This window comes from Halichoerus grypus, chromosome 1 (genome assembly GCF_964656455.1).
Source record: "Halichoerus grypus chromosome 1, mHalGry1.hap1.1, whole genome shotgun sequence".
Classification (NCBI taxonomy): domain Eukaryota; kingdom Metazoa; phylum Chordata; class Mammalia; order Carnivora; family Phocidae; genus Halichoerus; species Halichoerus grypus.
The window spans coordinates 194,941,412-194,956,092 of record NC_135712.1 but is presented as its reverse complement, the minus strand read 5'-3'; the positions used below and the strand labels follow the sequence as shown (position 1 = coordinate 194,956,092).

General features: G+C 40.5%; 2 protein-coding genes across 2 annotated transcripts in view; one reads left to right on the top strand and one right to left on the bottom strand.

Moving 5' to 3' along the window:
* IL17RB (interleukin 17 receptor B) overlaps positions 1 to 8,072 on the top strand; it is a 41,694-nt gene extending 33,622 nt beyond the window's left edge. Inside the window, exon 12 of the mRNA XM_078077069.1 lies at positions 7,912 to 8,072. Within this exon, the coding sequence (XP_077933195.1) occupies positions 7,912 to 7,933 (22 nt within the window). The 3' untranslated portion in view covers positions 7,934 to 8,072. The remainder of the gene's footprint in view (positions 1 to 7,911) is intronic.
* Positions 2,247 to 8,569, bottom strand: SELENOK (selenoprotein K). The gene is made up of 4 exons (XM_036102630.2): positions 8,438 to 8,569; positions 4,499 to 4,589; positions 2,924 to 3,007; positions 2,247 to 2,337 (listed from the first exon to the last, which is right to left on the bottom strand). Exons 1-4 carry the CDS (start codon positions 8,454 to 8,456, stop codon positions 2,247 to 2,249), a joined length of 285 nt encoding a protein of 94 aa, XP_035958523.2. The 5' UTR covers positions 8,457 to 8,569.
* Between the last annotated feature and the right edge of the window lie 6,112 nt (positions 8,570 to 14,681).

Here is a 14,681-nt window from a genome sequence, read left to right as displayed (position 1 = left end):
GAACTTTGTCTTATTCGCCACTGTTATCTTCAGCACATAGTAGGCGCCCAATAATTACTTGTGGATTAAATACTGCTGAATAGGGGAGCCTGGGTGGCTCAGTCGTTAAGCGTCTGCCTTTGGCTCAGGTCATGATCCCAAGGGTCCTGGGATCGAGCCCCGCATCGGGCTCCCTGCTCCGTGGGGAGCCTGCTTCTCCCTCTCCCACTGCCCCCGCTTGTGTTCCCGCTCTCGCTGTGTCTCTGTCAAAATAAATAAATAAAATCTTAAAAAAAAAAATACTGCTGAATGAAGAATCCCTTAAGTAGGAATTTAATCCCCACTTCACAGATGAGTACACTGGGATAGAATGACATAACTTACTCAGGAGCATAAGCTATTGAGAGCAAAGACAAGATTTGAACACAAGCTACTCAAGAGGCTACATTTCTGCCCTACAGCGGTCTACCTCATGCTCAGAGTGAGAGAGCTAAATATCAGAGGAAGTCAGGACTATAGAATAGCCCTAAAGAGTCCTGCAGAGGAGTTAGGTGGAGGGGCAGGGGGGCGGGGACCATGAATCACACACACAGAGAAGCCATCATGTCCCGAGACTGCCCAGGTCTCCTCTCCACTTATGTGATTTGACAGAATGACTCTGCCATTCACTAGCCATACAATCACAAAACTGTGCTGAGCCCTTGCATGTTACCTGTATAATGCAAACATCATCTACCTACTGTAGTGTCAGAATTAATATGTAAAACATAAAATGTCTGACAGACTTGAGTGGTCAGTAAACTGCCTCTATTATCCTTAACCTGAAAATTGTCTTATAATTGCCCCTTATGTTTGAAGATCAGTATGTCACTACATCTCCATTTCCTGGCAAATAGGGTTGAATAAATACTTCCAAATACTTGAACAAATGCTTCCAAATAAATATAAAAATGCTTTTACCAAGGGCGCCTGGGTGGCTCAGTTGGTTAAGCATCTGCCTTTGGCTCAAGTCATGATCCCAAGGTCCTGGGGCCGAGCCCCGTGTTAGGCTCCCTGCTCAGTGGGGAGTCTGCTTCTTCCTCTGCACACCCCGCCCCCCGCTTGTGTGCTCACTCTCTCAAAATCTTAAAAAAAAAAATGCTTTTACCTGAAACACTTTGGTTCAAAGACTGTTCAACACAAAGCAGAATTATCTGTATTATTCATTCTTCCAAGGTATTTCAGTGCCTAATACATGTAGACACTGTTCAAAGCATTGGGGTAAAAAAGATAAAATCCCTAACCTCACTGAGCTTCCATTCTAGTTTAAGAATATGAGAGTTACCAGCGTTCATGGGGGTGAAAGCCAACACGCAGTATCTTAAGCAATGATTTAGAATTCAATTTGTCAATATAACACAGAAGTCTATGATTTTAAAGACCACCTAGCCAATCTTCATTTTGTAGCTCAGGTTTGCTGGTTATGGCTTTATAATTACCCTGATAATTATATCTGGTAGCAAATCTGATACTCTGTATTGAAGATTCCTAGGACAAATATGTTTCAAGATAAAATTGTATGCATACTACTGGAATAAATACAATGTGATTTATTTATAAATGAGAACAAATTAACAATGAAAACTATTTAAGTTAAAAAGGTGACACTAATTGTAATGAATACACAACCTTTTATTTTTCTTCAAATTTGGAGTTTTTTAATTATACAAAGATGAGAAGTCAAGTTTTGTAACCTAAAAATATTTACTTATTAAAACTATATTAATACTTTCATAAACTATACAAAATGATGAGACAAACATGTACATTTATAGAACTGCATGTCAGTCATGCCAGATCCCTGGGGAGGGAATTCCCAGCACGACCTCATTTGTCTGTGAGGACACAGAGCAATCCTTGTTCAGGCATACACATTCAATTCCTTGTCCAGCATGGTCAGTGCTCTACTTCTTGATGGTTTCCCTCAGTTATGAATGTGCATGTCCAGTTGTCTGCTTCCTAGAGCAGACATTTACCTAAAAGAAAGTGTTATAACAATAAGTTACTAGTTATTAATTTGGATCTGCACCAAAAAAATCCAACAATTTTTTTTAAAACGTTTTTTCAAAAGACACTTTGATAAATTTTTCAAGGGTTAAGATACATTTTTCCAAATAAGATGTCTGAATAATAACAAAGTATTGGGTAACTTCTATTTTCCTGAAGAAAACTTCTCTAAGAAGATATTTTCAAAATGTAATCTCTGCAGAGTAATTTCAGATTTTAAGTTACCTTCCTCATCCACCAGCCATTGGAGGAGGACTAGGGCCACGTAGATGATTAATTCGACCCATTCTTCTGGGAGGGTTGCCTGGTGGCCTAATAAAAGAACAATTTAATTTCTACTGTTTAGTAGACATCAAGTGGTTCCTTTCAAACACTCAAACAGACCCCTTTCTTTATTTAAAATAGGAACTAACCAATTAGATCAGTAGTTGAGAAAATTCAAATAGTTACAGGGACCAGACACTTAATACACATGAGAAAAGTGAGTGAAGCAAGAAATTGTGATGACCTAACAGTACTTCCTGTAAATAAACGCCCAACTGAAACCCAGCTCCATGGAAATACAAGTCCAACCCCGTGCTGCTTCATCTTCTCTGGTTTTCCTTAGCAGTGAAAATCCAGATTCTAAAGTGAAATCTCTAGATTTAATGGTGGTCATCAGTTTTCATCCTCTAATTTAGACTTTTCCCATAGGATATTTGATATACATTTTAGCTTTGTCAAATTGACTCTATCAAATCAGAGGCAACTTGACTTAATTTACAGTAAAGCATTAATTTTGTGAAATAGAATTTAAACCTTATATTTCCATGAGCCTATATCTATCCATCTATAATATTTAACTTAATTAAAATTACGGAGTGGTAAAAATATCTATTATCAATTTAAAAAGCTCTACCCTCTTCCATCATCATATCTGGAATCAGAGGAGTTTCCATATCCTCTTTTCTTTTTCACATCTTGCTGAAGCAGAGTCTTGAAACTGAAACAAGGGGCAGAAAACAAAAATACCACTTTCAACATTATAAAATATATCTCCATAGTTTCAGTTATGTCTGTTAACAGATGACTAAACCAACTTAGTTCCAACCCCACATTTCTCGAAGCCAGCTGGACAACACCATGTAGCACATGTCTACACAGGTGCTATGTTCTGGGCCAAAGCCACCATTCTTTGTCTTTCTTACATGCTAATAGGTCTCCTTGACAGAGTCAAGGAGTGACTCTGAAACCGGAGCCATCCCCAACTTCCTTCCTCCACTCAGCTCTCAGGCCTCAGAGTCTGTTTTTACAGCATTGCACATTCATTTCCCCCACATTTCCCATGCCAACAGACTACCTAATGCTACTTTGCTGAGGGAGGAGCCTAAGGTGGTGTGCCAGACGCACAGGGCTTCTGGGAATCCATCTGAATGGAATTTTCTTTACTTGTGGACGGGGAAGAATTTAAGTTAAAACAATATTTTAAAAAAACAACAGGGAGTAGGTGAAATGTGAGACTTTAAGGAAGTTTTGCACTGGGTAACTTAAGGCCCCTCTGTCCCATTGTATCTTTCTACAGAACCATCTCTTCCATTTTCCCCCCCCTTCTATTTATGCTACATGCAGTCATCAGATTAATCTTTTTAAATCACAGCGACAATCCAATTAAGTATAAAGATCACAGTCTGCTACTCAAACTTCTCTGCCATCTTTCCTGTGTTTCTTCCACCTGGAGTAACTTCCTCTGATGTCCACCTCCCACAATCATGCCCAGCCCAACACCCACTGTAGTATGAATTAAAGTCAATGAAGTAAGGGGCAGTCTTCCACATCTCTGCATCCCCGCAGTTCTCTGCCATGTGACATTCAAATATAAATAAATAAATAAATAAATAAATATATATATATATATATATATTCAAACTTAGCATGAGTAAGACTTGTTGGTAGTTGAACAATTTTCACAAAACAGCATGGGAAAGACCAAAAAATGCATTTAACTAAGAATTGCTTGAAATTATGGTAAAGTTTAAATTTTTGTCTCCTGTGTTAATTCTAACAATTTAAAAAACAAATTTACTACTTGGGATATTTTTTATCAAGATCTAACTCCCTTGTTGGTTTATTGTATAATGTGGAGTAAAAGCTGCACACACTACTGCTGAAACAGCAGAGAGAAAGTGAGGCACTGTCATTTGGCATTAGAACAGGGAGGCCTGGTCCCACAGACGCAGATTGAAATGGTTACCACCAAGGCTAAGCCACAGTCAAGCTACTTAACTATCATATTCATACTTGTCAGATGTTTGGGGCAGCTTTACCACCACAAAAGTCTTAATTTCACTTAGCAAAAGCTAATAATTAAAATATATACATTATAATTAAAAACTTTCAGAAAGGCTCAGCTTGTTTAAGAACCTCAACATAATGTACCTATTGTACTTCTGTTAACTTAAATATCAGGGCTAGTAAGAGCACTGTTAACACTTACAACAAAACCACAAACTCTGCTATTCCCCAGAAGAAATCTGTTATCAAAGATAATCTCCATGGGGACTGACTCCGGCTGTCCAATACTTGTCCTACAGACAAGAAAAAAGAAACTTCAGTTAGTACTACAAATCCCTGACACAACATGTATTACAATTAGTTGCTTAGGGAACAATAAGACTCAATTTTCAACTTGTTCACTCTTCCAGATGGCCAACACAAGGAAAGGTTTGTTATGTGTGCATCCTTCTAAGGAAGCGTTCAGGGAAGTAAAGCTCTATGATCTAGGGGTCATTCTTTTAACATGTCAAATGGTTTCCTATGTTCCTAATTTTGGTGAGTGACAATTCAGGTATTTTTTTCTCTTTTTAAATTGTGGCAAAATATAAATAAAAAAATTCCCATTTTAACCATTTTTAAGTGTACAGTTCTATGGCATTAAGTACATTCACACTGTTGTACAACCATCACCATCTTCCATCTCCAGAACTTTTTAAATCTTCCCCCAGCTGAAACTCTGTACCCATTTAACACGAACTCCCCTTTTCTCCCTTCCCCTACTTCTGGCAACCACCCTTTTACTTTCTGTCTCTATGAATTTGACTGCTCTAGGAACCTCATATGAGGACTCAGACAGTATTCTTACTTTGATGACAGACTTATGTCTTCAAGTCTCATCCATGTTGTAGATGTGTCAAACTTCCTTCTTTTTAAGGCTAATATTCCATCATATGTATAGGCCACATTTTGTTTATGCATACATCTGTTGATGGACATTAGGTTGCTTCCACCCACTGGCTATTGTGACAATTCTGCTATGAATGCCAGTGCATGAATCTCTGTTTATTCCAGTATTTTGAGGAAACAAATGGAATGAGTGAATATAGAAGAATATTCACACCACTTTCACTTTCCTAAATGTGAAAATATTTCTTTTCACTTGCAAAGTCTCTTTCCTGTATAAAAAAAGTTGTTTATATACACTCTTACAAATCTTTACAGTTATGTTAAAATTTCCATAAATCAAAGAGTGTTCTAAGTACTGAAGAGAATTTGCCTTGTTCATTAAAATAACCACTATTTTTCTGTAATTCCACTGTAATGGGATGCTGTTGATTCTAATTATGAATTCCAGGTTTTTTGCTTTTTTTTTTAAGGTTTATTTATTTGAGAGGGAGAGAGAGAGAAAGAGAGGACATGCACACACTAGCGGGGGAAAGGGCAGAGGGACAGAGGAACAAGGAGACTCCCCACTGAGCAGGGAGCGAGACACTGGGCTCAATCCCAGGACCCTGGGATCATGACCTGAGTCGCGAAATCAAGAGTCGCACACCTAACCAACTGAGCCACCCAGGTGCCCGTATGGACTCCAGTTTTGTCTTAAGCACAAACGAGGATCTATTTTTCAAACCACTTTAAATAATGGAGGTACAACATGAAAAGTTAATGCTCTAGTTTTAGCCTTGAGAATTAAAAGGTCAGAATATTTTGGGAGAAGAGCTGCCAACCACCTCTCCTCTCCATTTTCTCAAGGGCTTCACCACACTCACCTCCACCCCCTCAGTCAGGGTCTACAATTCCTCTTTCTTTGTCTGCCTTACTTTCAAGGATCCACTTGGACCTGAGCTCTCAATGGAGCTATTGACAAAAAAGGGATACACTTCAAGACAGAGCATGGGTGACGCGCTTGGTTCTGCCTCTTACTAGCTCTGCTTCATTGGCTGATGTGATATTTTCCCGCTCTGAGAAAAAGTTTTGCAAGGCTAGTCATCATTTAGGATTGCTGAAGAAAAAGTCTTGTGACAGTAACAGAAATGTTTCCTCACTGTGAAGTGCTGATAAATTCAACTCTTCTAAAAGACATTTAACTAGAACACATGAATTCCTTCTTTGTGACTCTAAAGAACCCTTTGTATGCACTTGCATTGTTCTATCTTGCTTTTAGCACTTTTCCCTCCTAGTTTCCGAAGGCAGAAACCTCCCCTCCCAATATCAGCAGAGGGAAATAAGTTGCTTGGATGTAACTGGCATTTCTCAACTATAAAAGTGAGATAAAAGGCCTTAATAGGACCTTAATGTTATTTATGTGGATCCACTATCAAGGGACAGGTGAGGCTAGGTAGGGGAGAGATGGGTAGGGGGCTATGGGATCAGGCTCACAAAAATCACAAAAATATGGAGGTGTAAGGAAACCAGAGATAAGGGAACAAACCAGACCACCCTGCCCTAGGTGTCAGAGGTGGGGTCTTGTTATGACAGCTACTTGTGACCAACAAAGAATTACGGACCCTAAAAAGGAAGTAAGCCATTGAAGGTGTTATTACTAGTACTTACTCAATGGTGCTATCAATAGAGATGTTAAAAGGATTTAAGTTCCCTGGTTAGTTTTCTATCAAAAACCAACCCTAAAGGCCCTCAGTGGCAACCCTGTCAGGACCCCGCTCACTCCTGAGAGCTTTTTCTGTATCCTCACTTAATAAAACTCCCATCGCTTTACTCACTCTCTTGTCCTCGAGATTCATTTTTCGACTCGGTGAGACAAGAACCTCACTCTCCCACTTCACTATGACAATGCATACACACGAAGACATACTACAAAGAATTACTCAATAATGCATAAATAGAAGCTGCCAGCCTTTAGCCACAAAGGATGTAACACAAAGTCTGCAAGTGCCCCAAATACGATGAAACTTTGATGCTTTTGTGTAGGGTCCATCAACCTACTTGTTTCATTTTTAATTGGGCGAGGAGGAGGGGAGCCATTTTGAAGTGCAGAGAAATGCAAAGTGCACTCAGCCAGAAGACTTCTCACGCATCGCCTTAATCCTCTCTGATGATAAACAGAGGACTCAAACAGAACAAGGACCTAGCTCCAGCGATCCTGCTTGTTAAGATTGCACCAAGGCACTGATTTCACCTGAATCAAACAGGTGGGCAGACAGTTTTGGCATTGGTCTGACCCAGGCATACTGTGTCCTTCCTTTCCAGACACTTTTTTAAATTAAAATTTATTTTGGAGAGAAAGAGAGAGCGAGAGATCAAGCGCAGGGGGTAGGGGCAAAGGGAGCGAGAATTCCAAGCCGACTCCCCGATGAGCGCGGAGCCCCAGGCGGGGCAGATCCCACCACCCCCAGATCACGACCTGAGCCAAACCAAGTGTCCGATGACGCTCAACCGACTGAGCCACCCAGGTGCCACCAGACACTTTCTTTGTAGAGTCACTGAATTAAGTCACTCTCAGATTCTCTACTCTGGGAATAGTTACCTTGTTCCTACAGGGGGCGGTGCTTCTTCCTGTGCCCCTTGGAATTAGGGCAAAAAAAATTACGTGTATGACTAGCTACCAACTCCTGGGGGCGGGGGAGGGGGAAGGGAAGCCGACCCTATTTATTTAATTCTCCTTATACATTATAGAGAAAGACCGTCTAGTAGATAACAGCAAGGACGCTGACGACAGTCACCTCTGCTCGAAACCCGACTGAACCATTAACTACCTTAGTGCTGCTGGGCAACCTACTGGACCTAGCTGCGCTTCAGGATCTCCGCCCCTAAAACGGGATAGCAAAACAACTACCTGAATAGGGCTGCTGTAGAGACTGAACAGGTTGATAGCGAAAAAGTTAAAACAGCGCCTCACACACGGGCGCTACGCAGACGGTGTTAACCCTGTTGTCCTAACTAGCTAAGGACGCGGGCGTCCGAGAGCAAAGACCACGATGGCGACACCCACAGTCAGAAGGTGGGCGAGGGCACCAGGCAGCCGGCACCGTCGTCACCACCGGGACCTAGGCCCCCGCCTGCGGGCTCAGGGACGCTCGGCTGACGCGGCGCAGGGCCGAGCGACTTCGGGAAAGCCGCGCCGGGCCGGCGGGCGAGGATGGAAGAAACCCGGGTCCGGCTTCCCGGACCAGCGGCCGCCCCCGAAGACCCTACAACTCACCATTCGAGATGTAAACCATCTTCACCCCTTGTTCCCGTTTTCCGGAGCGACTGAGGGGCTTGGGCCCTCTCGGCCTCGGTATCTCCCTCTGCGCCCCGCCCTTGAACGTCACAGCCCACGGTTAGACCAACCGGCGACGGAAGAAGGAGGTGGACAGAACCCATTGGCTGCTGGGAGGGACACGCACACGACTGCCGTTTTTTTTGCGTCGTCACGCTGGCGACTTCCGGTAGAGCGAGGGCTGCCGGGCAGGTGACCGGAAGTGATGTTTCGGATTTAACCCGTAATCGCGCGCCTTTGTGACTCCTGGAGTTGAGCATTGAAGAGTTCGTGTCCACCGCCCGGTGAAGAGAAATTGTTTTCTAGTTGCTTGATGGGCCCAGGGTCGGGAAGGCGAAGCTCTACATGTACAATGGCTTGAAGAAGTGCTGGTCTAGCACTGATTCCCTGACATATCTCAGATTTATCTCCCTGACTTCTAATTTCCTGACAGACCCCTTGCTTTCCTGCCTGTTGTTTCTGCTGATGTGTTTCTTCTTGATGGAAATTTTCTGCACTTCGTAAAATCTAATCCATCCTTCAAAGCGAGGCATGTTCCTATCAAATGGAGTAATGAATGTGAAGGGACTTTGCAAATTGAAAAAAAATGTGTAATTAGTAGCAAGGTGGGTGGGGGACAAAGATAACATTTCCTCTAGTTCCCTAACCTTCAATGTCTAGAACTGCATGTTAACTACTAGCCAGAGGTGGCTGTTGAGCAGCTGAAATGTGGTTAGGCTGAATTCATATGTGCTGTGCATACAAAATACACAGTAGGTTAGAAGGACTTAAAATGAAAAAAATGTGAAGTATCTCAATTTTTTAATATTGATTACATGTTGAAATTACATCATTTTGGGATATTGGATTACATAAGATATTTTATTAAAAGTACTTTTACTTATTTCTTTTTGCTTCTTTAATGTGACTGCTAGAAAATTTAAAATTACATACTTGGCTTACATTTATGGTTCACATTACATTTCCATTGGATACTGCTGGTCTAGAATGAAGATATTGGCCTGGCACAGAAAAGACACTCAGTATATATTTGTTGAATGAATGAATGAATGAATGGTCTTAATACTGGATAACATTTTAGTATATGTGCTGCCAAAGTCAGCATCATAATGAATAATACTTACACAGGGTATACTATGTGTCAGACACTGTTCTATGCACTTTACACTTATTAGTTCATTTAATCCTTACAATAACAATAATGATAGCTAACATTTATATAGCACTTACCCTGTGCAAATGCAATGTTCTAAATGCTTTTCATGGATTAATTCATTTAAACTTCAACCTTATCAAGTGGATTCTACTATTATTCCTATTTTATAGATGAGGAAACTGAGTCATAGATAGCTCAAGTGACTTGCCCAAGGTCACACAGCTAGTTAAGAAGCAAAGCAGAGGTTAAGACCAAGAGTGTGGCTCTATAGTTTGTGCTCTTGACTCCTGTACTATGTTTTCTCTCCACTCAATAACAGTTATTAAAACAATAGTACTCAGCATAGAAGGGGAGGTGGTTTCTGGAGATTGAATGTGTCTCAGTTTTCTCAAAGTTGCAAAATAGCTTCCCCTAGTTTTTCTTTTCTAGACATCCCAATGCATAAAATTTCCCTAAGCCTCAAAGTTAATCACCGCACCAATCCCTTGGCCGGAGGGATGGGCTATTGCAGAAGACAGCTACCTCAGGAGCTGGAGTCAATCCCACTGCTTTCTGCCGCTCCCACATGGTTTGGGAGTTGCAGAGGAGTAGTGTTTACCACAAGGTAAGGAAGGGATACTGGGTTGCATTAAAACAATAAGATGCCCTCAATATTGCCTTTAGGGAACATGGAAAATACTTGGCATTTATAGTCATTATTAACCTTTTATGTGTTTGTTCCTTACAGTTATTGCCTTGTATTCTTTATTGCATTCAGGCTCAGAAATCTTAGCTCTTTAAGTGTCTCATTTTTTGACTGATCATTAAAAGCATATTTTTAATATTTTTAGACTTGCATTCCCTAGTACAAAAAAGTATTGCTGTCTAAGCCTTATTTCTGGATCCTGAAAAATGGAGTAAAGAAATAGAAATGTACATTCTATTACTATGTTTATAAGCCTCAAAATAACATTGACTTTTATGTTTGGAAAAATTAGAGTAGAGATATGTGTCCATTGATCTTAAGGAACATAGGATTCATTATTCTTATTCACTAAATGGCTCAGAGCAGAGCATTTAATAATAGTCCTTAGATCTGTTTCTGTTTTAATGTGATACCTGAGTGGGGCACCTGGGTAGCCCAGTCGGTTAAGCGTCTGCCTCTGGCTCAGGTCGTGACCTGGGATTGAGCGCCCCGTGTTGGGCTCCCTGCTCAGTGCAGAGTCTGCTTCTCCCTCTGCTTCTACCCCTCCCCCACCCCCTGCTTGTGCACGCACGCTTGCTTGTGCATGCACGCGCACTCTCTCTCAAATAAATCTTTAAAAAAAATAATGTGATACCTGAGCATGATATAAGAAATCAGAAGATACAAATGGATATTCCATGAAGAACACGTCTTCTTTCTTCCCATGTAACTCAGGATGCTAAACTTTGATCCTCTAGTTTAGTGGGGATGTTGTAAGCACTGGTTGGCAAATTCCTCTTGGGCAATAGTAACTTTCATGACAGGCTCACCTCTTTCAAGTTCATCTTCTCTTGGATCTTTACCAAGCAATTCCTCACTTATTAGCTCTCTGATGTTTTGAAAATGTCTTTTTTTTATTATTTATAATATATCTGTATTATCTTCTTAGTTGTCCTCTGAAGGAATTTCATAGCATATTACTTAATCCTCCATAGCAGAAGTGGAAGTTGATGCATTTATTTAACCAAATCAAAGTGACAATTTAGGTTAAGTCTTAAACACTGCTTTGCCTTTGGCTTTAATAATTCTGTTATGTATGTATAAATAAATTTTCTAGAACAACTGTTTTCCTAATATAGTCAAAACACATTATTTCTTGAGAGCAGAAAGGGTCATTATAAATAGTAAGTTAAAATGTGTGGGTGATTAAAAAAATTATTTTGCCAATAAACATTCTGCTTTTAATCCTTCCACAACCAAACAGATAAATAAAACCATACTTTGGCTTGACATTCTTGGTTCCTTCATTGGCAAGTTCATTGAAAAAGGGTTTATTTTATAGCCCCTTAAAGGAAATTTCTTTATGGCCCAGTGATGAGTGTTCCTTGGAAAGATTGTTAGCCAGGCTCAAAAGGATACTGGAGGAGGTTGCTGTCACCTCAACTCGGTGGCCAGACAAGCTAATGCTGATGCCTCAACATCATTTTCCCTTACTAACTGTATAACACAGCAGCTTGGTTAATATCACCCAAGGTCAAAAATGGTTCTTAACTTCACAAATTCATCTTTCACCATGATCAGTAATTCATCTCTTTTGCTATGAAACCCTAACTTGTTTTTGAGGGGGAGTATGAAACAGAGACTCTGAAAATGGAATCTGGCAACTGAAGAAGTGTTGCTTCATATTATTTTCTCGTTTCAATTTGAACGTATTTAGCTTCTCCGTTGTGGCACCCAGTCTTTCACGTTCAGACTGAGACATTTCACAAGTGTGCTGAAGACCATATGCCCAGAAAAGTAGAGAAGCAAATGGAAATGGATAGAGTCACCTTGGGTCGCTGACCTGTTTGATCTCTGCAGTTCCTGTGCCGTAGTCAGATGGCTGGCAGGGGAGCAGAGCAGATATAGAGGCTGCCAACAGGGCCGGCACACGAGACCGAAGGGCTGTTGCTCAAGCTTACAGCTGCGGCAGAAGCGGCAGCACAAACAGTTCACGCTGGGACTTAATAGGCTAACCAGGTACCAGGGAGTTCAGCTTTGGGACTGTTCTTGCAGAGGGAAGCCACCCAGAATATGACTCTAGTCATTTCATTGGAGTCACTGTTTTTAGACATGTAAAATTCCAACGAAACCATGCTCAATTACATTTTCCTTCGGAAGCTTTGAAAATGTTCATATCCTTAACCCAACATTTCCATTTCTAGAATTTCTAAAGAAACAATGGTAGAGTTCAAACAGATGTATGTGCAAGGATCTTTACCCCATGTTATTTGGAATGAAGAAATGGAAGCCACAGAACGGCAGCAATGGGGATTGGCTAAATTTTAGAATACAATAGCATATTGTCCATTAAAGTAATGGGAAACCATTCATGCTATGTTCAGTGAAAAAAGCATATTACGAAGTATGTACAGTATATCAGTGCAAAAAAAAAAATGCAGGGGTGCCTGGGTGGCTCAGTCGGTTAAGCATCTGCCTTCGGTTCAGGTCATGATCCCAGGGTCCTGGAATCGAGCCCCGCATCGGGCTCCCTGCTCAGCAGAGAGCCTGCTTCTCTCTCTCCCTCTGCTGCTCCTCCTGCTTGTGTGCTCTCTCTCTCTGTCAAATAAATAAATAAAATCTTAAAAAAAAAAAAAGCCATGTATATGGAAATACACTAAAAATGGGATCATGAGAGCTCTATTTTTTTTCTTTGTGCTTTTCTATAGTTCTTGAATTTTCAACAGTAAATTTGTATTCCTTTTGTTATTAGAAATATAAATAATATCAAATAGCAATAAAAATCAGTCAAAATATCAATAATTTTTAAAAGTTACATTTGTTAGAAACTGAGGGTTCATCTTTAGTTTCATTTAATGATTTTGGCAATTCTTTTCTTATAATTTTTTTTAAAGATTTTATTTATTTGAGAGAAACAGCAGAGCGAGAGAGAGAGAGAGAGAGAGCAGGGGTGGAGGAGCAGAAGGAGAAAGAGAAGCAGGCTCCCCACTGAGCAGGGAGCCCGATGCGGGGCTCGATCCCAGGACCCTGGGATCATGTCCTGAGCCAAAGGCAACGCTTAACTGACTGAGCCACCCAGGCACCCCATGGTTTGGGCAATTCTTAAAAAATTGCCCCAAAATGTTTCTTTCTAGCAGAAGTGATAGGAAATTAATAACTAAAGGATTAGCTCAAGTAGTTGTTAACTTTTGGAGTACAACTTAAAAGACATTATATTTAATAAAGTTGTGTTTGCTATCCCTAAGTGTTTTTGTACACAAAAATATACGCATAGATTCCCAGCAATTGAGAGAATTTGCAAAGGACCCACAAAAGCTGGGTTTAGGGACTACCAATTCAGATTATGGAGGACCATAGGTAAGAAGTTTTCTGGCCCTCTTTGCTTCCCTCCCATCCCTGGAGGAGGCTGGAACCACAGTAAGCCAGCCCTAAGAGGTGGAGGGAAAAGCTGGACTGGTGGCAAGATGGAACCACCTAGTCATAGACACTTCCTGCCTACAGCAAGTCTCATGAGTTCATCAGTGTTTTTTGGTTTTCCGTAACTACCAATAGAGTCTGGTAAGAATCAAGTAAACATAGTTTCAAATTCCAAGCTAGTTAGCTCAAAATAATCCTGACAGCTGATCAAAATGGAGACTTGCATGTTCAAATTATGTGAATGATCCATTGGCAAGGTTACTGAACAAAAACATTCATTTTAAACACATGTTTTTTCAGTCCTCTCATACTACTAAATAAAAAAAAAAGTTTTTAAAGCATTCAAAAAAGGTTATGGACCTTTATAGATCTTTAGCCCTTCTTTTGGGTATTTGATTGTTGACAGACAGTAGAATCATCTTGCTGGTATTTGGACCATGCTGAAAAAAAAGGAACTGTTAATTCAGAAAATTTATGGAATTTTATATGGTGGCAAATAACTTGAGACAAATAAACAAAAAATAAATCCACAAAAACAAACTCAAAAGTTTGTTGTATGGGTGTTTGATTTAAAAATTCTTTCCTTTAATAGAATTTAGATGCTATAGAAAATATGCTGTGGCAATTTCTTACTTTCAGGGGAATAAATAAGAATCCAACTCAATGATTTTTGCCTCCCAGCTAGAAAGCACTCTCTGGAAATAGCACACAGGGAGTCAACACTGAAAATAAGTTAGGTTCTTTTAAATTTGTATACAGTAAAATGCAAGACTTAAGCTGCCTTCTAAAACAGAGTGTGGAAGGGCTGCAGAGACCGTGGGTTATGCCTAGGTTCTACAAAGGCCCAAGAAATCTGGGAGGATCTGTCCGCACAGCGCCCACCAAGTGTGCTCTGGGATATTCTCTATGGGCAATTTGTTTTCTTTAGTTCTCTCTCAATAAGCAGT